Raw genomic sequence first — 26,735 nt, 5'->3', positions numbered from 1 at the left:
GAGGTGCGTCCGCAAATACGGATTGCCATCCGCAAATACAGAAGTGTTGCTAAGCAACACAAAGGGGAATTCCTATCAAGCAGGCATCTTTTTTTTTGCGGATCCGTATATACGGATGCACTACGGACCGTATTTGTGGATACCATTCAGCAGAAATGGGTACGTTGCTGATAATTTGCTGATGATTATAAAGCAATACGGAACCGTATTTACGGTCCGTATTTGCGGATACGGTCGTGTGCATGAGGCCTAGGCTGTACATAATGCTTCACATAGCCACATACAGTGGAGGAAATAAGTATTTGATCCCTTGCTGATTTTATAAGTTTGCCCACTGTCAAAGATATGAACAGTCTAGAATTTTTAGGCTAGGTTAATTTTACCAGTGAGAGATAGATTATATTAAAAAAAAAAAAGAAAATCACATAGTCAAAATTATATATATTTATTTGCATTGTGCACAGAGAAATAAGTATTTGATCCCCTACCAACCATTAAGAGTTCAGCCTCCTCCAGACCAGTTACACGCTCCAAATCAACTTGGTGCCTGCATTAACTCCTTAACGCCGAAGGACGGATATATCCGTCCTCAGCAGCTGCTAGTTCGCGCAGGAGGACGGATATATCCGTCCTGTGATGGCGCGGGTACTGAGACTGTACCCACGCGATCAGCGGCAGGAGCACGGCTGTTATACTCAGCCTGGCTCCTGCTGCAACTGCCGGAATCGAAGCGCGTGCCGATTCCGGCAGTTTAACCCATTAAATGCCGCTGTCAATAGTGACAGCGGCATTTAATGTGTTTGACAGAGGGGGGAGCTCCCTCTGTCACCCGATCGGCGCCCCCGCAAACAAATCGCGGGTCACAGTCGGGTTTCCATGACAGCCGGGGGTCTAACAAAGACCCCCAGGTCTGCCTTCAGCATCTGCCTGTTAGGCGATGCCGGAGGCATGACCTAACAGATTGTCTGTCAGTTTTACACTGACAGGCAATAATGCTTTGGTATACTAAGTATACCAAAGCATTATATATGCGATCGGCACATCGCATAGTGAAGTCCCCTGGTGGGACTAAAAAAAAAAAATGTAAAACAGTTAAATAAAGTTTGTGAAAAAAAAATAAAAATAATTACAGTCAAAGTCAAATAAAACTACTTTTTTGGCCCAAAAAGTGGTTTTATTTAGTAAAACGGTCAAAACAAATCACACATACACATATATGGTATCCCCGCGATCGTAACAACTTGACCAATAAAATGAACACATTAATTAAACCGCCGGATGAACGGCGTCCAAAGAAAACGCAAAAAACAACGTCAAAATTCTCTCTTTTCTCCCATTCCCCCCATAAAAAATAAAATAAAAGTTAATCTATAAGTCCTATGTACCCCAAAATAGTACTAATAAAAACTACACATTGGCCCGCAAAAATCAAGCCCACGTACGGCCACATCGACGGAAAAATAAAAACGTTACGGCTCTTGGAATACGGCGATGCAAAAACAAGTAATTTTTTTCTAAAAGGGTTTTTATTGTGCAAACGTAGGAAAAACATATAAAACCTTTACATATTTGGTATCCCTGTAATCGTGCCGACCCACAGAATAAAGTTAACATGTTATTTACGCTGCATAAACTTATAACGTGAAAATTAATGCTGGAATAGCTGCTTATTTTCAATTCTCTCCTAAAATAAAGTTAATAAAAGTTAATCAATATGTTATAAGCATCTAAAAATGGTACAATTACAAAATACAACTCGTCCCGCAAAAAACAAGCCCTTATACGGCTATGTCGACGGAATAAAAAAAAAGTTACGACTCTTGGAATGCGACCGTGAAAAAACAAAAAATAATCCTTGGTCATTAACGTGCAAAATGGCCCGATCATTAAGGGGTTAAAGACAGCTGTCTTACATGGTCATCTGTATAAAAGACTCCTGTCCACAGACTCAATTCATCAGTCTGACTCTAAACCTCTACAACATGGGCAAGACCAAAGAGCTTTCTAAGGATGTCAGGGACAAGATCATAGACCTGCACAAGGCTGGAATGGGCTACAAAACCATAAGTAAGACGCTGGGTGAGAAGGAGACAACTGTTGGTGCAATAGTAAGAAAATGGAAGACATACAAAATGACTGTCAATCGACATCGATCTGGGGCTCCATGCAAAATCTCACCTCGTGGGGTATCCTTGATCCTGAGGAAGGTGAGAGCTCAGCCGAAAACTACACGAGGGGAACTTGTTAATGATCTCAAGGCAGCTGGGACCACAGTCACCAAGAAAACCATTGGTAACACATTACGCCGTAATGGATTAAAATCCTGCAGTGCCCACAAGGTCCCCCTGCTCAAGAAGGCACATGTACAGGCCCGTCTGAAGTTTGCAAATGAACATCTGGATGATTCTGAGAGTGATTGGGAGAAGGTGCTGTGGTCAGATGAGACTAAAATTGAGCTCTTTGGCATTAACTCAACTCGCCGTTTTTGGAGGAAGAGAAATGCTGCCTATGACCCAAAGAACACCGTCCCCACTGTCAAGCATGGAGTTGGAAACATTATCTTTTGGGGGTGTTTCTCTGCTAAGGGCACAGGACTACTTCACCGCATCAATGGGAGAATGGATGGAGCCATGTACTGTCAAATCCTGAGTAACAACCTCCTTCCCTCCACCAGGACATTAAAAATGGCTCGTGGCTGGGTCTTCCAGCACGACAATTACCCGAAACATACAGCCAAGGCAAAAAAGGAGTGGCTCAAAAAGAAGCACATTAAGGTCATGGAGTGGCCTAGCCAGTCTCCAGACCTTATTCCCATCGAAAACTTATGGAGGGAGCTGGAGATCCGAGTTGCCAAGTGACAGCCTCGAAATCTTAATGATTTACAGATGATCTGCAAAGAGGAGTGGGCCAAAATTCCATCTAACATGTGTGCAAACCTCATCATCAACTACTAAAAATGTCTGACTGCTCTGCTTGCCAACAAGGGTTTTGCCACCAAGTATTAAGTCTTGTTTGCTAAAGGGATCAAATACTTATTTCTCTGTGCACAATGCAAGTAAATATATATAATTTTGACAATGTTATTTTTTTTTATTTAATCTATCTCTCACTGGTAAAATTAACCTAGCCTAAAAATTCTAGACTGTTCATGTCTTTGACAGTGGGCAAACTTACAAAATCAGCAAGGGATCAAATACTTATTTCCTCCACTGTATGCAGCATGCCTACAAACATATCCTAAGGATTTAAATCTGTTTCATGTTTTAGGCCCCATGCACACGAACGTGCTTTTGCGGCCGCAATTCGCCCGAAAATCCACGGGAGAATTGCGGCCGCATTCATTTCTATGGGGCCATGCACACGACCGTAGTTTTTACGGTCCGTGCATGGCCCGGGAGCCCGCAACGCAGAAACGGACCTGTCTTATTACGGCCGTCTTCTGCGGTCTGGGCTCATTGAAAATAATGGCCGCGGCCATGTGCATGCCCCGCGATTTGCGGGTGGCGCGCGGCTGACAGTCCGAGGCCGGCCGACCCGAAAATCACGGCCGTGCACATGGATACGGTCGTGTGCATGGGGCCTAAAAGTTGTGGCTCACGATGACAGCCCCTGTCCATATGTCCTATTAGATACCTTTGTATGTTATGGGGGGGGGGGTCCTCTCGGAGCGAGGATGGAGAGCAGCTATGTAACGGCAGCTCCTGGTCTAGCAGGCTTGGCCCATCCATGCATTATATGGTCGTAGCAATGTAATGCTACATTTACCCTGTAGTAGCCACTTTAGGGAAAACATATCAGATGATGGTACTTTGTGATATAACCATTTTACTGGAAGTCTGCCGGTTTGTCGGTATATGGAATCCACCGTAGAAAGAGTCACTGCTGACTGTTGGATTTGTGTTGTGTAAGTTGCAGAGACGTGCACATGTGTTCTCACATTATCACCGGACACTATAAAGCTTCTAAGGGGGTAACCTCTCACTACAGCTTAAAGAGGAACCCTAGGAACCGTTTTTTGGGTCATATAATGAGAACTCACTGGCAATATTCTAGGTGTGTAATTTATTTTCCTCAGCTCCGTTGCATCCATAAATTTTAAACTCTTTCATTATGGGCAGCAGTGTCATGTGATCCCCAGTCTGACTACGAATATAGACCGTGATCTCCTGTGTAGACAGGGGGTCAGTATCCCCTGTGTGGAGGACATCCTGTAAACTATAGTATTACATTAGCATCTATTGAATCCCTCTGAGAAGCGCTCAGGCACCTTCCCTCCCCACAAAGCTCCTCCTTCATTGTTTCTGTATAATGCTGCTGAAGAGATCATGTCTGCCCCAGCTAAAGGACCAGAAGTGCAGTGATATAGTAGGTAAGACCATACAATGATTAGATGTTATTAAACTCTCCTGACTCACACAGACTTCTCTACTATATGCTGTGTGCAGAGAGTCCAGTGTATTCTATGAAATGCAGCTTTACACTGCTCTCCAATGCATCTCATAGGAATGAATTGGACTCTGCCTTTCCCATATCTATGTGTCTTGTGTGCAGTGTATGTCAGGAGAGTTTTATAACTCTCTTATCATCCTAGGCTTCTGAATACTGCTTGTGATTGATTGAAGTTTCTCTCTGTTAGCTCTTACAAGCATGAGGCAGGAGAGAGCCGTGTAAAACTGCATCTCATAGGAATACACTAGAGATTGCAGTGTGAAGCTGCATTTCATAGAATACACTGGAGACTCTGCCGTGTGAGTTAGGGGAGTTTTATTACTGAAGGACAATAGTTCTATGTCACTAAGCTCTATCGCTTGCTGCACTTAGATAGGACTCAGCAGAGAAAGAGCTCGCACTTAGACAGGAGATTTCGCCCCTTCTGCCTCTGAAACGCTATAAGCATAATGGGAAATGTAGGCAGCAGGAAAGCACATGAGACGGTGCTCCATCAGATTCCCTCAAAAATCCCGATGAAAATAGCACTGCATGCAACGCTATTTTCTCCGGTTAAATAACGGAAACCCGACCAAACCATGTTTATGCGTTCAGTCGGGAACTGTTGGTGGGCACTTCCGTTAATTTTTTTTTTCTGTTAGTATGACGGAACAAGAACCAGAAATGACACAGGTCTGAACAGAGCCTTGGAGAAGCCACATTAGATGGGAAAAAGTAGCCAATTTGGACGACGGCCCATCAACTAAAATTGGTATTTATCAAGAACCTCTACATTATTCTTTAATAATAGCCGATGCTGCACTATATAGGCAAAAAACATATATTTTTCTGGAGTGCTTTTTAAAGATGATAGGAGTATTGTTAGAATCTGTCATTAGGCTAATAAGGAAAATTACGCGGGCCTGTTGTATGTATAGCACTTTTACACACTAACACACAGACACATTATTTTACAGTATACTAACACATAAGAGGCATTTTATGTTAAAACCGAACGGCTAAATGCATGTTCCATAATAAAGGCTTTTTTTTGCAAAACTAAGCAAAGCGGCTATATAGTGAAGCTCTACCTATTCATGTGTTCCATTTGATCAGTGTAAAATGAGTCTATTTAGGATAGTAATAGCCATCCGTTCCCTGCAAAGCTTTCTTCTAGCAACTTCACCCCAATCACTAGCTGTATAGAGGAGACTGAATGCTACCAACTGGGACGATGTCAGCACAAAATTTGGGCGCTCTATTTAGTGGGACATTTGGAGAGTGCGGTAACCATCACTAATCCAATCCTTTCCGTTTCTGCTAAGTGGTAGCTCTTGGGATCTTCAAAGGGGGTGAAATTCAGGCTCCCTATAAGGAGTGGGTTTTGTGGACATACCACAGCTATGAGTGGGGCGCAGTACTGAAAACGACAATGCAGGTAAAGAATCACATTTTACACCGTTTAAACTGAACATTTGACGTGGTGAGGCTTCACTTTAAAGAGCTCAACACAGATACACTCCACTCCGCTATATATAAAACAGAGACAATGCACTAAATCAAGCACGTAGCACTGGCTAAGCTATGTTACCTTCAGCAGGGGAGGATAGCTCCCAGGGAGGGACAAAAAGACCCTTGAGGTCCCTGAGAATATCAGCGCTGCGGTCCCTCCCTCCTGCCTGCACCGGTTTACCAGACTTTTCTTCATCATCTGAATTATTTCAGGACATAACCAGATAGCCAAAAAGGTTAAATGACATGGGCAGAGGAGAAATCAGGATCAGAAAAAATAAAATGTGGAAAATAAGTTAATTATGATAAATTAATAAATAAATAAAACATGAAAACGCAAAATAAAGCAACAAAGTACCATGCAGCACCACGCAGCTGTCACCTGTAAGAACAGATTCTGGTTTGTCTTCCTCTAATTATCATTAGAACTGGCATCATTTGGGCACAATGACAATGATAGCAGATAGCCATACATTTACAGTGGATTCGGAAAGTCTTCAGACCCTTTCACTTTTTTCACATTTTGTTACGTTGAGGCCTGGTGCTAAAATAAGAAAAAAAATCACGTTCCCCCATCACTCTGCACTTAATACCCCATAATGACAAAATGAAAAATTCAGATTTTGAAAGGACATAAGTATTCAGACCCTTTGCTAGGACATTAGAAATTTCGCTTTGGGGGTCTCCCATTTCTGTAGATTAGCTTTTAAATGTTTCTACACCTTGATTGGAGTCCACCTGTGGAAAATGTACTTGATTGGACATGATTTGGAAAGACACACCCCTGTCTATATAAAGTCTCACAACTGACAATGCATATCAGAGCAAAAACCAAGCCATAAAGAGGAAAGAGCCCAGAGACAGGATTGTGTGGAGGTACAGATCGGAAGAAAGGTACAAAAACATTTCTGCTGCACTGAAAGTTCCCAAGAGCACAGTGGCCTCCATAATTCTTAAAAGGAAGTAGTTTGGAACAACCACGACTCTTCCCAGAGCTAGCTGGCCGCCCCAACAAACTAAGTAATCTGGGGAGAATGGTCACCTCTCTTACTAAGGCCAAGAACCCAATGGTCACTCTGGCTGAGCTCCAAAGTTCCTGTGTACAGATGGGAGAATCTTTCAGAAGGTCAACCATCACTACGACACCCCACCAATCTGGTCTTTATGGCAGAAAGAAGCCTCTCCTCAGTAAAAGAAACATGAAAGCCCGCCTGGAGTTAGCAAAAAAAGCATCTAAAGGACTCTCAGACTGTGAGACACAAGATTCTGTGGTCTGATGAAACCAAGATTGCAGTTTTTGGCCTCAATTATAAGCGTCATGTCTGGGGAAAACCGGGCACCGCCTTATCACCTGCCCAATACCATCCCTACAGTGAAGCACGGTGGTGGCAGCATCATGCTGTGGGGTGTTTTTCAGCAGCTGGGACAGGGAGACTGGTCAGGCTTGAAAGACAGATGAATGGAGAGAAGTACAGAGACATTCTTAATGAGAGCCTGATCCTGAGTGCTCTGGACCTCAGACTGGGCCGGAGGTTCACCTTCCAACAAGACAATGACCCTAAGCACACAGCCAAGACAACACAGGAGTTGCTTGGGGAGAACTCTGTGAATGTCCTTGAGTGGCCCAGACAGAGCCCTGACTTGAACCCAATTGTACATCTCTGGAGAGACCTGAAAGTGGCGGTCTACTGATGGTCCCCATCCAACCTGACAAAGCTTGAGAGGATCTGCAGAGAAGAATGGCAGAATATCCCCAAATCGAGGTATGCAAACCTTGTGGCATCATACCCAAGAAGACTGGAGGCGGTTATCGCTGTCAAAGGTGCTTCAACTGAGTAAATGGTCGGAATACTGACGGTATGTCAATGCAATATTTTATTTTTTTATTTTTAATAAATGTGCAAATATTCCGAACATTCGGTTTTCACTTTGTCATTATGTGCAGAATGATGGAGGAAAAACTTGAATTTATTTTGTTTTAGCACAAGACCTCAACAGAACAAAATGTGAAAAATTTGAAAAGGTCTGAAGACTTCCGAATGCATTGTATCTTTAGGCCAGGATCACACACAAAGTTTTGATGCAGTTTTTGGCTCAGTTTTTTGAGTCAAGCACAGGAGTGGACAAAAAAGAAAGGCAATACATCGCCTCCCTTATGGATCCATTTCTGGAATTGGCTCAAAAAACGGAGCCTAAAAAATGGCACAAAAACTGCATCAAAACTGTGCGTGATTCTGGTCTCATCCTTCGACTAGGAAGCTTTTGTCCCTTCCTAACTAGAGCAAATTATACCATTTGGAATTCTACGTCTCCAAAGTATTTTCTTCACCACTTGAAACTCCTCGTCACTGGAACTGGTGTTAATCTAAGGGCTGTGTAATTTGGTCTAAAAATAACATCTAGGTTTTGTTTCAAACGTTTAGAGGATTCGCAATTTTAATCTTAATTGAATTTTTTTGTGTTAAACAAACCAAAATTACCAAAACTTAATTCAATGTGTATTTTACTTTATTAAACCCCATTCATAATCGCATGCACAGCAATTACTTAATCACTTCCTTACACAAAAAGTCTCTTTCCCGGTTGTCCTCATATTTTCCCCCGATGTGTGGAACTCCAGAGGTACGAGATGACAGCTCCATAGGCCTTGCAAATCCTCTGACCCAGCCTGCGGCTGGTATGACAAAGTGACTGAGGCCAGGGTTGTTTTGGCTCATAGGCCCAGCTCCTGACCCTACAGGGTGGGACTCACAGGTCTTATTCCCCACACTATTGAGGTACCCGCCTACCTTTCCGTAGTACTGCAGCACCTTCTACCATATGTAGTCAATGGTGAGTTGCCGCTGCCGCGTGTTAATTTCACTAGTCTGGGCAAATATAGAATCATGCTTAATTAAAATGAAAAATAAATTGAATCATTACCCAACCCTAGTTCAACGTGTACCAACCATAGAGCATATATGTTCAGCACTAGATAGGGCATGCTGTGAATTTGTTATCTAAAATCCAGGCAGATTTTTCCTGCAGCATGTGAATGAGGTTTTAGAATGCCCATAAAGGCCCTTTTACACCGGCCAATATTTGGCAAGCGCCGATCAACAAGACATCGTTGATCGGCATTCGTTTTCTCCTGTCACAAGGAGCATTGGATGGGGACGTGCGGTCGTTACTCCGATCGCTCGTCCCCATCCATTGTCATCATGTCGGCAGCGCGTCTCCCTGTTGACACAGGGAGATGTGCTGCCGAAAACGATATTTTACTTTTTTAAAACGATACGACCAACAGATGATCGAGCGTTTGCTCGTTCATCTGCCGATCCTTCCCGTTTACACAGGGCAATTATCGGCGACGAGCATTCTATGAACGCTCGTCTGCCCGATAATCGTCCTGTGTAAAAACTTCTTTAGTCCTGAAACTCTTTAAGACTATTAATGCCAATACTGATTCCTGACACTATTCTTGTCCTGTGCAGAATTTGACTTGATGATCAGGGACTTGGCTGCATTTACGCAGCCATCATTTTGTTTGGTGTAGGTTCCCTATAATTTTGCCAAAAGAGGGAAGCAATGAATTGGAACCAGTTATTTCCCCCCAACCAGTTAACTAGGTTAAAGGGTGATTCCCAAATCAGACATTTATGGCAATATGTTTCAGATGACACATTAAAATTATAGGGGAATTCCCAACACAGACATTTATGGCATATGCACAAGTGAAGAACGAATGTAGAGCTGGAATGTAAGCGTTTCTCTCCATTTCCGTATGTCCCATGGAAGTGAATGGAGAGAGCCTTGCACATGCTTGGCCACGTCTCTATTAATTCTATGCATGGATGCAGCTGCTGCCTCTCCAGGCGGGACTGGGGTTGGACGACCCCCATTCTGAAAATAGGTGAAGGTCCCAGAGCTGGGACTCCCATCTATCAGCCTTTTATGGCATATTCTGTGGCGATCCCATTAATGTCAGAGTTGGAAATACCCTTTTAATGTTAATAAATCCTGTGCAACACACTCCAAACACCAAAGCAAGTCTCAGACCTTCCACTACATTATACATCAACTATTTCTCACCTTTTACTTCCAATTGCCACTGAAATAATCATGTGGGGCTCAGTGCTAGGCTACGCGTTTGTTTAAAACATACAGTCACTTTCAACAAAAAAACAACATTTGTAGCTCATTTTAATAAAGTTGGCGGTGTTCCCCGGAGATCTTTTTTCTTTACGGCAATGCGGAGGGCATACTCCAAATATCAGAAATACTTTGGCCAACACGGGAATCTTCCAGGAGGAATGCATTAAAATACTAAGATACTACATGTTGCTGAATATTGCTTTTGAAAATTGTGGTTACCTTTCTTCGGCACACTTTTGGATGAGGCTTTAAAGAACTTCTTCACGGTTGTCACTTTTCTTGTCTTTTCATTGGATTTCTTTTCTTCAAACTTGGTAAAGCCAAGAGATGCTTGACCTCCCTGTGCCCCTTGGCTGCTGGCGTAGGCCTCCTCTTCTTCACGCTGCAAGCTGTAATGGCAAATGTCAACCGGTCATGCCGAGGGCTCGGAGACAATCCTGGGAAATGTTAGGTTTAATATCGCTTGTGTGGATTACCCAGTATATTATATGGATTCAAGAACTTGTGGTGGAGAAGGTCAAGACATCTATCATAGTGTAGTTTGTACATGGATGGGAACACGTCAGCAATCCAGCAATGGGGATCTGACATCTGCCCCCGGGGACATATCTACCCTGAATTAGGAAGTCGGAGGATTCCAGGTGCTCTGTTATTTCAGCCTCATTTAATAAAAGGACCAAAGTCCTTTTAATCTGCAGTAGCTTATTTCCTACAGATAGAGGAGATACACAGAGAATGATCGATCTCTCAGGCCTCATGCACACGACCGTAAAAACTCCCGTTATTACGGGTCGTAATCACGACCCGTAATAACGGGCTCATAGACTTCTATTGGCGACGGGTGCCTTCCTGTTTTCTCACGGGAAGGTGCCCGTGCCGTTGAAAAAGATAGAACATGTCCTATTTCAGGCCGTAATAACGGCACGGACAGTCCATAGAAGTCTATGGAGCTCTCGTAATAACGGGTGGCTACATGTGTGCACCCGTCATTACGGCAGCGTTGCTAAGCGACGTCAGTAAATAGTCACTGTCCAGGGAGCTGAAAGAGTTAACTGATCGGCAGTAACTGTTTCAGCACCCTGGACAGTGACTACCGATCAGTATAAACCTGTAAAAAATAAAAATAAAAGACGTTCATACTTACCGACAACTTCCTGCTTCCTCCAGTCCGGTCTCCCGCCCGTTGCCTTGGTGACGCGTCCCTCTCGACATCCGGCCCGACGTCCTGGATGACGTTTCAGGCCATGTGACCGCTGCAGCCAATCACAGGTCAATCACAGGCTGCAGCGGTCACATGGACCTCCGCGTCATCCAGGGATGTCGGGCTGGATGTGAAGAGAGGGACGCGTCACCAAGACAACGGCCGGGTAAGTAGGAATTTCTTTAACTTTTATTACAGAAAAGGCTGTCCCTTCTCTCTATCCTGCACTGATAGAGAGAAGGGGCTGCCGATTAGTGCAGTGCTATTTTGCCGCCAAAAACGTGCTCGTAAATACGGGTGGAATGCGTGTGACACCGGACCCATATTTACGAGCACGGGTTCGTAAATACTGGTGCAAAACGGGTGGAATACGTGTGACACCGGACCCGTATTTACGCCAGTATTTACGGGTGGGAAAAAATACGGTCGTGTGCATGAGGCCTTGATCTGTCACAATAAAGCAGGTGGAGAAGAACAATGATATATCTTTTTAGATTAGATTATCAGTAAAACTGATTAGCTCATCGCCGCCAGTCTAGTTTCTGAAAAACTGCAAAGTTGTGACCATCCATAAATTTTTACTTTCAGCGGTCATTACATAATAGCCATTCAACTGAATGGTCATCCATGTAATACATGGATAAGCCAGGTCCGCTACATACACAGCCGATCTCCACTCTGGCTCATAGAGGGGGGTCCTGAGCGGGGGACCTCCCTGAAATGGCGTACATATGCCTAATAGGGCATATGGAGATGGTCTGTCCTGATGGGACAAACCCTTTGAAGCGTTGTCTTAACACAGGTCAAGGAGGACATAGAGAGGATTAGAACAAATTGTGGTATGGAAATGTGAATTCTTAATGGTAGTATGAAGAAATACGACCCATCAACAGAAAAGCAAGAGAAAAAATAGGAAACCAAAATGAAAGCTCTAACATTTAATGTAATCCCGTGCTTAACTTAAACAACATTTTTCTGTTACCTTGCATAGAGCTTAAAGGAGTATTCCCATCTCTGACAATTATGGCAAATCAATAGGATATTCCATTAATATCGGATTGCTGCGGGTTCCAGATCTGGGACCTGCACGTAACTCGGGAACGGGGGTATTATGGATTTGCCATGAATGTCTGAGATAGGAATACCCCTATAACACAAGCACAATTGATCAGAATGTAAAGGTTTGCCTCTTAAGCGCGCCATAAACATGAGATTAGTATCTGCCATGATGCGACCGATCAATTGTACGAACGATCCAACCATCAACATGCCAGACTAAACTGGCAGATCAGGGAGATATAAAAAAAAAAATGTAAACAAAAGTGGCAAATGATCGTTCACTTTATCGTTCGCTTAAAATTACCAAGCGATCGTCAGCCGAAATCGGCCATTTCTGATAACTTTTATCCTATGTGTTTGGCTAGCTTTTCATATAGTGAATTACATGTGACTGTCACCCAAGCTTCCTATTGAACCGTGGACCCCTCCTGCCATTTGCTACATGGAGGTAATGCAGAATATGTCCAAAATTAAAGGGGTTGTCTTAACAAGACAACCCCTGTCCATATGCCCTATAAGGTTCCTGCTCTTGTGGACTTCAATTGAATGGGTACCATGTAATACTTAATTTCTCCTTTAGCGGTCACCGCAAGGAAAATGTGTGGCCAGCCAATTGACAGGGTTTTCAGAAGCCAGGCCTAGACGATCAGCTGATCACTGAGGCGGCTTCCTCTTAAGAAGGGTTTAACTTGTTGAGTTAACCATTTAAATAGTTCTATTGAAACCATATAAGAATAATACTTGTCGTATGTGGATCTTTACTCCCTAAAGTAATTTCGAGGTTGTTAGTGGGTCAATAACCCTTCCTTTTAACCACGTAAGGACTGCACACGATATATGTACATAAATAGTTTTTAAATTCCTGTAGAAGAGAATAAGTCTACCGTTCTGCCATCTCCCAGTCCTCCTGGATTTGTTTTTGTCGTGACTTCTGGTACTCCTCCCTCCAACACTTTGAGCAGAACCCTTGCCACGCTGGGTTTCCATAGTAGCCACATCCTTTTTTGCAGAGTAATTCTGACTGGTCCACATGGATGGCTCGTCGCTCCGATTTTAGACTCATCTTTCTGAGTAAGACAAAAAGTCAAGTTTAATGGGTAATGACTAAAACATCATGGATAAAGCGGACAGCAATAATGCCCTTTTAAATAAAGAAAGCAGTGACATCGTATAGAAATTGTGAGGGAACCAGTGACAATGAAAATGCAGTTCAATTTGTGGGTAGCGTGTTATAGAGCAGGAGGAGCGGATCAGATTGATATATTTTTGTAGCAAAGATTCGCTATGTGCTGTGTAAATGAATGGAGAGAAGTGTACGACGCTGATTGGTCACTGATTGGTCAGCGTCATACACTCCTCTGTACAACACCCACTTGGTCAAAAAGTAAAAACACGCCCAGTTGTCCATTAAGAAAGTCATTAGCATAAATCTAATATAGGTCATAACTCCGTCAAAAATGATAGTTTTTCGAAATAAATAACACTGCTGTAATCTACATTACAGCGCCGATCACATCGTGTACAATATAGGCCACTTATAACGTGGTGACAGAGCCTCTTTAAAGAGGCTCTGTCACCACATTATAAGTGCCCTGTCTCCTACATAAGGAGATCGGCGCTGTAATGTAGGTGACAGTAACGCTTTTTATTTCTATTTTTACCACTTTATTAGCGATTTTTAGCTTTATGCTAATGAGTTTCCTAATGCCCAAGTGGGCGTATTTTTACTTTCGACCAAGTGGGTGTGGTACAGGAGTGTATGACGCTGACCTATCGGCATCATGCACTCCTCTCCATTCATTTACACAGCAGCATCGTGTTCTTACTAGAACGATGTGCAGCCACATACACAAGTGTCCTGATAATGAATACACATGACCTCCAGCCTGGACGTCATGTATATTCAGAATCCTGACACTTCTGACTCTTTTCTGTGAGATTACAGCAAGCCACGCGTAATCTCGCAAGATTACGAGGTAAACGAGATTTCGTTTTCCCTTGTTGGAAATCTCACAGAAAAGATTGGTCAGATTTCCAACAAAGGAAAACGAAATCTCGTTTACCTCGTAATCTTGCGAGATTACGCGTGGCTTGCTGTAATCTCACAGAAAAGAGTCAGAAGTGTCAGGATTCTGAGTACACATCACGTCCAGGCTGGAGGTCATGTGTATTCATTATCAGGACACTTGATTAATGTTAATGTCTGTGTATGTGGCTGCACATCGTGTTCTAGTAAGAATGCTGCTGTGTAAATGAATGGAGAGGAGTGCATGATGCTGATTGGTCAGCGTCATGCACTCCTCTGTACAACGCCCACTTGGTCGAAAGTAAAAACACGGCCACTTGGGCATTAAGCAACTCATTAGCATAAACCAAAATCGCTAATAAAGTGGTTAAAATAGATTTTTTTAAATAAAAAGCATTACTGTCACCTACATTATAGCGCCCATCTCCTTATGTAGGAGACAGGGCACTTATAATGTGGTGACAGAGCCTCTTTAACCCCTTCCCGACATTTGACGTACATGTACGTCATGGAAAGTATTGACTTCCCGCAAAATGCCGTACATGTACGTCAAATGTTTGGCACCGGCTCAGAAGCTGAGTCGGTGCCATCATCGTCGGATCTCAGCTGTATCTTACAGCTGACATCCGACTGTAACGGCGGGGACCGAAATTAGCTTAGATCCCCGCCATTAACCCCTTAAGTGCAGCGCTCAAACGCGATCGCTGCACTTAAGGTGTTTGCAGCTCATCGGAGCCCCAGCAATGAAATTGCCGGGGTTCCGGTGGCTGCAATGGCAACCGGAGGCCTAATACTGGCCTCCCGGTCTGCCTAGCACCGAAGCCGGTCAAGATCCGCCCGGCGGCGGAGCCTGATCGGCTTCCGTAGCTGCCGGCAAGATGGCGCCGGGTCAGGTGATGATCCGGCGTCATCAGCGGTGGAAGTCAGCTGTACTGTACAGCTGACATCCACCTGTAACGGCAGGAACCGGAGCTAGCTCCGATCCCTGCCATTAACCCCTTCGATGCAGCAATCGAAAGCGATTGCTGCATCGTAGCGGTTACAAGCAGATCACCAGCCCTGACAGGCAATCGGGACTGGCGACTGCTGTTATGGCAACAGGAGACACAATGGTCTCCTGCTCTGCCATTACGGAAGCCGATTAGGCCCCGCCTGGAGGCGAAGCCTAATCGGCTTGCTGTCAGTGAATGACTGACAGATCTAATACATTGCACTACATAGGTAGTGCAATGTATTAGAAAAAAAAATATCTGACCGTTGGACCTTCAAGTCCCCTAGTGGGACTTGAGAAAAAGTGTAAAAAAAGTATAAAAAAGTGTAAAAAAAAGTGCAAAAAATAAAAGTTTGAAAACAATAAAAGTTTCAAGTAATCAAATAAAACACAATCCCCCTTTTACTCTTATCAAGTCCTTTATTATTGAAAAATAATAATAAACCATATGTATTTGGTATCGCCACGACCGTAACGACCGGAGGTATCAAAATATTATATTATTTATTGCACGCGGTGAACAGCGTAAAAAAAAACCGTAAAAAACTTTACCAGAGTTTCTGTTTTTTGGTCACTTTGCCCTACAAATATTACAATAAAAAGTGATCAAAAAGTCGCACGTATCCAAAAATGGTACCTATAAAAACTATAGCTCGTCCCGCAAAAAACAAGCCCTCATACACCTCCGTCGACAAAAAAATTAAAAAGTTATGGTTCTCACAACTTGGCGACAGAAAAAATACATTCTTTTTACAAAAGTAATTTTATTGTGCAAAAAGTTGTAAAACATGAAAAAGTTCTATAAATTTGGTATCGCCGGAATCGTACTGACCCACAGAATAAAGTTAACATGTAATTTATAACGCATGGTGAACGCTGTATAAAAAAAAACAAAAAAGCTGTGCTAGAATTGCGTTTTTTTGTTTACCTGGCATCCCAAAAAATAGGATAAAAGGTGATCAAAAAGTCACATGTACCCCAAAATGGTACCAATAATAACTACAGCTCATCCCGCAACAAACCAGCCCTCATACCGCTACGTCTATGAAAAATAAAATTAGTTATGGCTCCAATAAGTCAGGAAATAAAAAAATATGCAGTTGTGCCCGAGGGGAACATTTCTTCTGTTTCAAGAGGCGAATTATCAAGGACCTAAAATTAGGGAACCAGGAAGGGGAGGGCCCAAACATATCCGCTGGAAGCGACGGTGCCCGTATTATACCAGGACAACACTTTCCCAGCAAAATTCCCCAAACTGCAAAAGGTGCGGAGTGTGGACCAAAAGGGGGTTAAGAAATGACACCATTTATCAGTGCGACACCGGCCTGTGCAGAAAGGATTGCTTCACAGCGTAACACACATCTATGGATTATTTTTATTTTTTTATACCACCTGACTATGCCCCTTATATACTCCGCCCCGCTTACATGTACCCCCACATTATAAAACACCAGCAATACTCAAAACAAATATAGTACCAAGCAAAATCCGCTCTCCAAAAGCCAAATGGTGCTCCCTCGGCTCTGAACCCTACAGCGTCCCCAAACAGCAGTTTCCTTCAACATATATGGCATCGTCATACCCGGGAGAACCCTATTAACAATTTTTGGGGTGTGGGTCTCCAGCGTCATAAGCTGGGCATGACATATTTGCCACAATGGCATATCTAGGGAAAAATATAAATTTTTAATTTGCACCATCCGCAGCGCATTCATTAATGGAAAAGACCTGTGGGGTGAAAATGCTCACTACACCCCTTAATTAATGCCTTGAGGGGTGCAGTTCCATAGTGGGGGTCACTTATCAGGGGTTTCTTTTTATTATTTCACATCTGAGCCTCTGCAGTTGTGAACCAATACTTTGTAAATCGCCAAATTAGGCCTCCACTCCGCATGGTACTCTTCACTTCTGAGCCCTGTCATATGTCCAGACAAAAAGATTAGGGCCACATGTAGGGTGTTTCTAAAACCGGGAAACACCGCATAATAATTAGAGAGCTGTCTTGTTATGGTGGCACAAGCCGGGCACCACATATTGGCATATCTATGGAAAAAAATCCCATTTTCACTATGCAACATCGAGTGAACACTAATTTCTACAAAACACCTGTAGGGTTAAAATGCTTACTACACCCCTTGGTAAATGCATTGAGGGGTGTAGTTTCCAAAATGGGGTCACTTCTGGGGGGTTTCCACTGTTTTGGGCCCACAGGTGCCCAGAAACCAATCCAGCAACATCTGCACTCCAAATGGCGGTCCTTCCCTTCTGAGCCCTGCCGTGTGCCCAAACAGCAGTTTATGACCACATAATGGGGTATTGCCGTACTCGGGAGAAATAGCTTTACAAATGTTGGGTTCTTTTTTTCCTTTATTTGTTGAGAAAATGAAAAAATTAGCGCTAAAGCTACGTCTTATTGAAGAAAAAGGACTGTTTTTATTTTCACTGCCTAATTCTAATAAATTCTATGAAACATCTGTGGGGTCAAAATGCTCACTACACCCCTAGATGAATTCCTCAAGAGGTGTAGTTTCCTAAATGGAGTCCCTTTTTGGGCGTTTTCATTGTTTTGTCCCCTCAGGGGCTTTGCAAATGTGACCTGGCCTCCACAAACCATTCCTGCTAAATGTGATCTCAAAAAGCCAAATAGTGCTCTTTCCCTTCTAAGCCCTGCAGTGTGTCCAAACAGCCGGTTATTACCACATGTGGGGTATTGTTTTACTCGGGAGAAATTGCTTTACAAATTTTGTGGTGCTTTTTCTCCTTTAGTCCTTGTGGAAATGAAAAAAAATTAGCTAAACCTACATTTTATTTGAAAAAAATTTAGATTTTCATTTTCACAGCCTTCTTGCAAAAATTTCTGCAAAAAACCTGTGGGGTCAAAATGCTCACTATACCCCTAGATAATTTCCCCAAGGGGTATAGTTTCCAAAATGGGGTCACTTGTTGGGTGTTTCCACTGTTTTGTCCCCTCAGGGGCTTTGTAAATGTGACATGGCCTCCGCAAACCATTCCTGCTAAATGTGAACTCCAAAAGCCAAATAGCGCTCTTTCCCTTCTCAGCCATGCCGTGCCTCCAAAAGACCGTTTATTACCACATGTGAGGTATTGTTTTACTCGGGAGAAATTGCTTTACAAATTTTGCAGTGCTTTTTCTCCTTTAGTCCTTGTGGAAATGAGAAAAAAAATCGCTAAACCTACATTTTCTTTGAAGAAATGTTGATTTTAATTTTCACGGCCTACTTCCAATAATTTCTGTAAAAAAGCTGTGCGGTCAAAATGCTCACTACACCCCTAGATAATTTCCTTGAGGTGTCTAGTTTCCCATATGGGGTCACTTTTTGGGGATTTTTACTGTTTTGTCACTGCAAGAGCCCTTCAAACCTGACATGGTGCCTAAAATATATTCTAACAAAAATAAGGCCCCAAAATCCACTAGGTGCTCCTTTGCTTCTGAGGCCGGTGTTTCAGTCCAGTAGCACGCTACGGCCACATGTGGGATATTTCCTAAAACTGCAGAAACTGGGCAACAAATATTGAGTTGCATTTCTCTGGTAAAACCTTCTGTGTTATAAAAAAAAATTGTATTAAAAATTTATTTCTGCAGAAAAATATGAAATTTGTAAATTTCACCTCTACTTTGCTTTAATTCCTGTGAAATGTGTAAAGGGTTAAGACATTTTCTAAATGCTGTTTTGAATACTTTGAGGGGTGAAGTTTTTAAAATGGGGTGACTTTTTGGGGGTTTCTAATATATAAGGACCTCAAAGCCACTTCACAACTGAACTGGCCCCTGTAAAAATAGCCTTTTGAAATTTTCTTGAAAATGTGAGAAATTGCTGCTAAAGTTCTAAGCATTGTGATGTCATAGAAAAATAAAAGGATGTTCAAAAAACGATGCCAATCTAAAGTAGACATATGGGTGATGTTAATTAGCAACAATTTTGTGTGTTATAACTGCCTGTCTTACAAGCAGATACATTTAAATTGAGAAAAATGCTAATTTTTGCAATTTTTCGCTAATTTTTGGTGTTTTTCACAATTAAATACTGAACATATCGAGCAAATTTTGCCAGTAACATAAAGTCCAATGTGTCACGAGAAAACAATCTCAGAATCGCTTGGATAGGTGAAAGCATTCCGGAGTTATTACCACATAAAGTGACACATGTCAGATTTGAAAAATGAGGCTCTGTCAGGAAGGTCAAAAGTGGCTAAAGAGGGAAGGGGTTAAATGAATAAATTACATGTTATACTGAACCTTTTGCTACAGAAATATTTATTAACCATCTCACCTACTCCTGTTCTATAACATGATGCACGCAGATTGGTCTGTATTTTCAACAAGACAGGTACCCTTTAAGTAAAACCTTGGTGACATGTAGAGCTCAAAAAGTTCCATTTGCACATTAATGCACGTGTACCACAGAGAAGTGAATAGGGATGGATGCCACTTTCTAAAATACACTACTGATCTGATTCTTTGTGCACCGTCAAAAAGGACAAGGAGTGAAACTGTGTAATAATTGCGGTCATACACTCGCTGACGTCTCATCCAGCAGCGCTAACTCTATAATAAAAGAACACGAGGCACCTATTAAAGGGTAACTAAACTTTCAAAAAACTTCTGACATCATAGTGACATGTCAGAATTTTTTATCGATGTGGGTCTGAGCACTGAGATCCCCACCTATAGCTAAAAAAAAAGCGGCAGAGGTGCTCGGGCGAGCGCCGAGCCGCTTGGTTTCTGATCTTTTTTTTTTTTTCCTCGGAAAGCCGAGCCGTTGGTGTACAGGCTCAATAGAAAGTCTATGGACCGTACACCAACTGCTCACCTTTCCGAGAAAAGCCGATCAGAAAATAAACGGCTCAGCGCTCTCCCGACCACTTCTGATGCTTCGTTTTAGCGATCAGTGAGTGATTCCTTAGTGGTTGATCTCAGGAAGCCAAATGCATCTCAATACATTGCAAGCTGCTTGATGCCATACCGTGTCAATCCCAACAAGCGGGCTCACTGTCGGATCAGTCTCCGGACCCTCATGTCTTTTTCTGAACATTTACCCCAGCTCAATTTTGATCATATTTAAAATTGATCAAATACATAAAACTAAGCATCTAAATCTATAAGGGCATGTTCAGATGGAATATTTTTAGACTTATTTCGGAGAGTCTTACACACGTATTATGTGCCGATATACACGAGAGCTACACCGGCAAACAGCTTCTCATTGATTTCAATCGGAAGTATGCTGTGTACTTCATACGAGGAATCTTTTTACTCCGCTGCATTAAAAAACACTGCTTAAAAATATGCTTTGTAAAAAAGAAGCGACGTGTCACTCCAAGCGATTCACCAGTTTCATTTGCTTTAAAAACGCTCCAAAAATACGCCTCAAAAAGGCTTGCAAAATCCTGTGTTTGGGCTTTTGCCATTGATAATTTTTAAGAAAATATTTCATATAATTTGACCCAGAGATAAGATGAATATAAAGCTGTGTTATTGCATAGACTGCCACACACTGCTCTATACGTGCACCAGGTTAGTACAACTCAAATATTCAAATGTCAAAAGTCAAAGACAGTCTAAGCCACAATGTGTTTGCGTTTTCTATTATTCCAGGCACATTGACGCCGGCTCATGGCAGAAGTCACCTAAAAACCAGGAGGCCACAAATGTCAAGAAGAGGAAATACAAGCGGCAGGAATGGACTGATAATGTGATGAGAAGTCATCAGCAAGTCGCGAGTTACTGCAGCCTCTCACACGAGGAAGATTCTCATCAGAATAAAACTATTACTATGGAACCGGTTCTGTCAACTAATTTACAGCCGTAGGCCAAGTTCGATAATGGCGGATTTATTGTGGATTTTAGATGAGGATTCCGCACTCAAAATCTGCTACGATGCATGTGGATGGGTTTTCAAAACTCAATCCAAATTGAAAAATTCTGCAGGTGGTCAATTCTGTTGTAAATTTCACCATTTGCAATGCATAGGATGAAATCTGCTGCAAAATCTGCAACAAACATGTGGATTTGTAGCAAAATGTGCAACCGGAAACATCTGCAGCGGTTTAGCTTAGCCTAACTCCACTCATATAAGTAGGTTTAACACACTACGGGGGTGCAGGAAGATGATATTTGAGGTGTTTCTTAGGCCCCATGCACACGACACTATTTTTCATCAGTAATTACGGACCCATTCATATATAATATATAATAGGAGCACGTCTTGTAAAAATGGCCGGCTGTGCCCGTAATTACGGGTACGGTCATGTGCATGAAGCCTAAGGCACTGTTCGCACCTGCGTTGTTGCGTCAGTTTATAATGGAAGCCATGTCAAAATGCAGAATCTGTTGTATGATGGATGCCACGGCGCCCGACGGACTCCAATGGGACAGTCAGGGTAGGGTTGTGGCATCCTTCATTTTGAAAGTAGCGCTATCCCCCCTGTCAAATATGACTGAATTTGGCACGGATCCTCCAATGCAAATGTTAATAGAGGCGAAGTTTGTTGTTTTTCTAGATACATATAAGGCTTATTAAAAATCCCATAAAACTCCTTTGATACAACCAATATGTGTAATGTCGGAAAATAAGGTCATATCCACCCTAACATCAGCTGCTAGTAGGGGGTCCCAGAAACTGAAAACCCCGTCATCACTATCATAGAACATTTTTAAAGTGTATGTATACATACAAAAAACTTCTGACATGTCATAGTGATATGTCAGAAGTTCTGATCGGCGGGGGTCCGAGCACTGAGACCCCCACGATGACTAAACGAAGCTGCAGGCTGCTCATAGACTTTCTATTAAGCCCGTACACCTGAGCGCTTCTGACACTTTGGTTTAGTGGTCGGTGGGGATCTCAGTGCTCAGACCCCAACTGAACAAAACTTTAGTATAGATACACTCTAAGAAAGAGGGGATACAAGTTTATGTTTGGATTATTGACATAACATAAATTTCGTCAACTACGTTTTGGCATTAGGTGTATGTATATGCCCTACTCTTCTCAGGGTGGTTACCATTTATGGCAAGAATGGCAGTATGGGGTAAAACGTAGACTGAATATGCAGCCATGTATGAGGAGGCATCATTGGTAGAATATGACATTTCCTTAAGCCCCATGCACACGACCGTAATTTTGATCCGCAATTACAGATCAAAATACTGATCTATTCATTTATATTGCCCACGGACGCCTTCCCGTATATTTACAGGTAAGTGTCCAGGACGTAGAAATGACACCGCAAAAAATAGGACATGTCCTATTTTTTACATTTTGCGGACTGTGCTCCGATACTTTCTAATGGAAGCACGGCCGGCAGATGCGGGTGACAGTCTGCGGCCGTAATCACGGACCGGGCACAAGGCTATGGCCGTGTGCAGGGGTCCTGAGTGCTAGATACCATAAGGAATCAGGCTACATTTAGGTAGTTGTATATATGTGCAAAGAACGGTCTACTGGCTATGAAGATTATACAATGAGATGAGAAGAGCTAGGACTATAGGGTCGTTGGAAAATGTTGGCTGACCAGGAAAGCACATCTGTCAATAATATAGCCCTCTCTTCCAAGGGTAACCTAGGCAGGGTGTGGGTGGTAGAGTTCACAGCTCTGATGGTATATGTGCCCATATCGTAACGTTCTGCAGTTTCACGAACAGGCTGCTATCTGCATAGTGGCTATATGACCATGTTAGTAGAAGCTTTACATCATATTTCAGTCAACTCCAACCTGTGGCTGCAAAGCTACAACTGCCAACATATAAAAACTGTCAGGGAATGCTTGGAGTTGTAGTTTCCCGACCACTGGAGAGCCACAGGTTGGAGATCACTGTCATTGACTACTGATAAGTTACAATGTAGGTCCCAAGGCATCCACTGCATTGTGGGAGATACAATTCATAGCTGACCGCCACAATCCTTAGGATTCCATTGTTCTATAACATGATCAACCCAATGCTATAACAGCTGATGCTCCGGTACAGTCTCACATAACAAGTGTAATCTAACAGCAAAGGGAACATTGTTAACAAGGCAAACACAACAGTCACATAGACTTGTACTGGAACACAAGGGAAGGAAACCATGTGACCCTCTTATACTGAGCATTGTGTGCTGGAAGTGCCCACCAACCCAGGTAAAAGAGAACCCAACCTATACACGAGAAGAGCGGGGTGTTTATGACTTGTAATAATAGGGATGATGTTTATAAAAACAAGTCACACCCGGGAGGGGCTACAGGGTGTAATCAGCCACGATATACCGGGTGTGGTTTTATCGAACAACCTCCTCCCCCCTGTCCCATTCTGCCTCTCAGTGACCCGACGACAAATATCAGAAAACAGCTGCTCACCTTTCCCAGCTCAAGCTGTCTCACTTCCTATGCGTCCCCCACTTAGCCCGGAGCGGTACACAAGCCAGGCCTAACGTAGTGACGTCACGCGTTGCTGCGGCTCAAGCCTCGCTTCTGATTGAGCTTCCGGTTTTGCGCTGTGTTGTAGTGTGAAAAGAGAGACAACATGGTGGAAGCAGAGTGGTTGGTAAATTAGCTAGAGTGTGTAAGGAGGTGCTGACGTCACGTGGTCACGTGTCTTCTGAGCTGACGTGACCACTTTCAAGTTTCTGACAAAGTGCGCAGATAGCAGTGGAGGCACTGTGAACGGACGGGCTGGGGTCTGGAGAGGGCTATAAGGAGCAGTCTATGTGAGCAAGGGGGGTATGGGGAGCAATGTATGTGCAGGATCCTAGGCTGAATTCATGCAGGGTTCTATGTATGGCTGGGGTTCTTGTGTATTTGTTTGACTATATGTAAGGGACGGAAGACCATGGGGGGGGGGGGCATTTTGTGAGGTGTGACCCCATGTCATACACTACACAGCAACCTACCAACTTTGTTAAAGGGGTTTTCTCACAAAACACATGTATGTCCTATCCACATGATTGGGGATACATCTGGGACCCCCAGCGATAAGGAGAAGAGGGAACAAAAGTCTCCTATGTCATGTATGAGAACGGAGCTGCAGAATAACGGGAACATGTCATTTATAACGCATGGTGAACGCTGTATAAAATAAAAATAAAAAACTATGCCGGAATTGCTGTTTTTTGGTCACCTTGGTTCTCAAAAAATAGGATAAAATGTGATCAAAAAGTCACATGTACCCCAAAATGGTACCAATAAAAAATACAGCTCGTCCCGCAAGAAAACAGCCCTCATACCGCTTCGTCTATAAAAGAATAAAATTAGTTATGGCTCCAATAAGTCAGGAAAGAGAAATATGCAGTAGTGCAGGCCCGAGGGGAACATTTCTCCTGTTTCAAGCGGTGATTTATCAAGACCCTAAAATTGGGGAACCAGGAAGGGTAGAACTCAAAGTGAGGATGCCTGAATTATACCAGGACAACCCTTTCCCAGCAAAATTCCCCAAAAAGCAAAGGTGCAGAGTGTGGACCAAAAGGGGATAAGAAAGGACATTTATTAGTGCGACACCGGCCTGTGCAGAAAGGATTGCTTCACAGCGTAACACACATCTATGGATTATTTTATTGTTTTATTTACCCCATTATTATACCACCTGACTATGTCCCTGATGTACTCTGCACAGCTTACATGTACCCCCACATTATAAATGGAAACACCAGCAATACTCAAACAAAACTACTACCAAGCAAAATTAGCGCTCCAAATGGCGCTCCCTCCTTCTGAACCCTACAGTGTGCACAAACAGCAGTTTACTTCCACATATATGGGATTGCCATACCCGGGAGAACCATTTTAACAATTTTTAGGGTGTGTGTCTCCAGTGGCACAATCTGGGCACGACATATATGCCACTGAATTGGCATATCTAGGGAAAAATGTCAATTTTTACTTTGCACCATCCGCAGCGCATTTATATATAAAAAAGACTTATGGGGTGAAAATGCTCACTACACAACCTTATTAAATGCCTTGAGGGGTGCAGTTTCCAAAATGGGGTCACTTCTCAGGTTTTTCTTTTATTATTTCACATCAGAGCCTCTGCAATTGTGAACCAAAAACTGTAAATCGCCAAATTAGACCTCAATTTTGCATTGTACTCTTTCAATCCTGAGCCCTGTCGAATGTCCAGGCAAAGGATTAGGGTCACATGAAGGGCGTTTCTATAACGGGGAAACATAGTATAATAATTAGAGAGCTGTCTTGTTATAGTGGCACAAGCCGGCATATCTATGGAAAAATTCCCATTTTCACTCTGCAACATTGAGTGCTTACTAATTTCTGGAAAACACCTGCGGGGTTAACATACTTTAATTAAGCCAAAAAAAAGAATACCTATAAATTCAAGGTCATATATCAATGAATAAAGTTGCATATATGGGACCCCATGCATAGTAAACACCAAAAAGATATCCCCATATGCTATAATAAGACAAGATCAAACGTATCTTAGAAAAAATACAAAATGACTTTATTAAGGACAGACAACACAGTTGATCAAGACGATTTAAAAAAATTACCACCCATAAAAACAATGTACAACAGTACACAGAAGACAGTGTTGAATATAAGGCAGGGCAAACAATGGTAGTATAACAATATCAACGACTATAAAGTATGTATACTGATAATAATCACCATAACAAGGGCCTATAAAATAGTCACAAAAATTGTAAAGTCACAGTCATGAAGAGGAAGCTCATTGAGACCTCAAGATACTCATACCAAAAGACCCACCATGCGCCATTCCACTGCCACAACACTGTCAGAACACCCCAACGCGCGTTTCGCACCTGGCTTCGTCAGGGGGTGCTGAAAGAGTGTGATCAGAGGGTTTAAATAAGGGGTACACAGCTGAACGGTGTACCGCACTTACTTGTCCATAGGATGTTCAGCTGGCGCCTGCACGAGGAGAGGCGGCACCTCAATCACGCAGTGCACGGCGTCCGGAAGTGAGCAGTGCGCAACTGCACAGAGCCCAAGTCCATGTTGCGCCGTGAACTACATGATGAACGGCCCCCCGCCCCGCGCATGCGCACAACAACCACAGACCACCGCATCCATCTTGGAATAGGGCAAGGCAACCGCAATTGCCCATATCCAAGAGATGGAGAGCGGTATGAATACATGAGCGCTATTCACAGTTAGAATATATTTATACATGTTTACTACATTACAAAATAGCAAAAGCATTCTAGATGAGAGCATATTTAGACATCTTGAAATGTACGGAAATAACATAAATCACACATTGGTTCCGATAGATCAAATACAGGCAACAGTATATCATGCAATAATATAGATGAACAAAGTGTACAGAGGGGGACCCAATGCATGCCTAGGAGCCCACTGTGCACACCAGTTAAAGATATTAGTGTGAAATATCACCATATATATAT

The 26,735-nt window shown here is 42.8% G+C and overlaps 1 protein-coding gene and 1 long non-coding RNA gene across 3 annotated transcripts in view; one reads left to right on the top strand and one right to left on the bottom strand.

The window, feature by feature from the left end:
• The window catches only part of LOC142743472 (uncharacterized), a 30,764-nt gene extending 9,612 nt beyond the window's left edge, over positions 1 to 21,152 (top strand). Inside the window, exon 3 of the long non-coding RNA XR_012881568.1 lies at positions 20,969 to 21,152. This is a non-coding gene — a long non-coding RNA (uncharacterized LOC142743472). The remainder of the gene's footprint in view (positions 1 to 20,968) is intronic.
• RABGEF1 (RAB guanine nucleotide exchange factor 1) overlaps positions 1 to 23,827 on the bottom strand; it is a 49,684-nt gene extending 25,857 nt beyond the window's left edge. The window contains exons 1-4 of one of the 2 annotated variants that reach the window (XM_075854260.1): positions 23,710 to 23,827; positions 13,219 to 13,401; positions 10,294 to 10,463; positions 6,020 to 6,139 (exon numbers count right to left, since the gene is read on the bottom strand). In XM_075854260.1, coding sequence (XP_075710375.1) covers positions 6,020 to 6,139; positions 10,294 to 10,463; positions 13,219 to 13,397 — 469 coding nt within the window. In that variant the 5' untranslated portion in view covers positions 13,398 to 13,401; positions 23,710 to 23,827. The remainder of the gene's footprint in view (positions 1 to 6,019; positions 6,140 to 10,293; positions 10,464 to 13,218; positions 13,402 to 23,709) is intronic. The other variant, XM_075854259.1, reaches the window with a different exon arrangement.
• Positions 23,828 to 26,735: the final 2,908 nt, after the last annotated feature.

This window comes from Rhinoderma darwinii, chromosome 2, assembly GCF_050947455.1.
Source record: "Rhinoderma darwinii isolate aRhiDar2 chromosome 2, aRhiDar2.hap1, whole genome shotgun sequence".
Lineage (NCBI taxonomy): Eukaryota > Metazoa > Chordata > Amphibia > Anura > Rhinodermatidae > Rhinoderma > Rhinoderma darwinii.
This window is presented reverse-complemented; position numbering and strand designations above follow the sequence as displayed.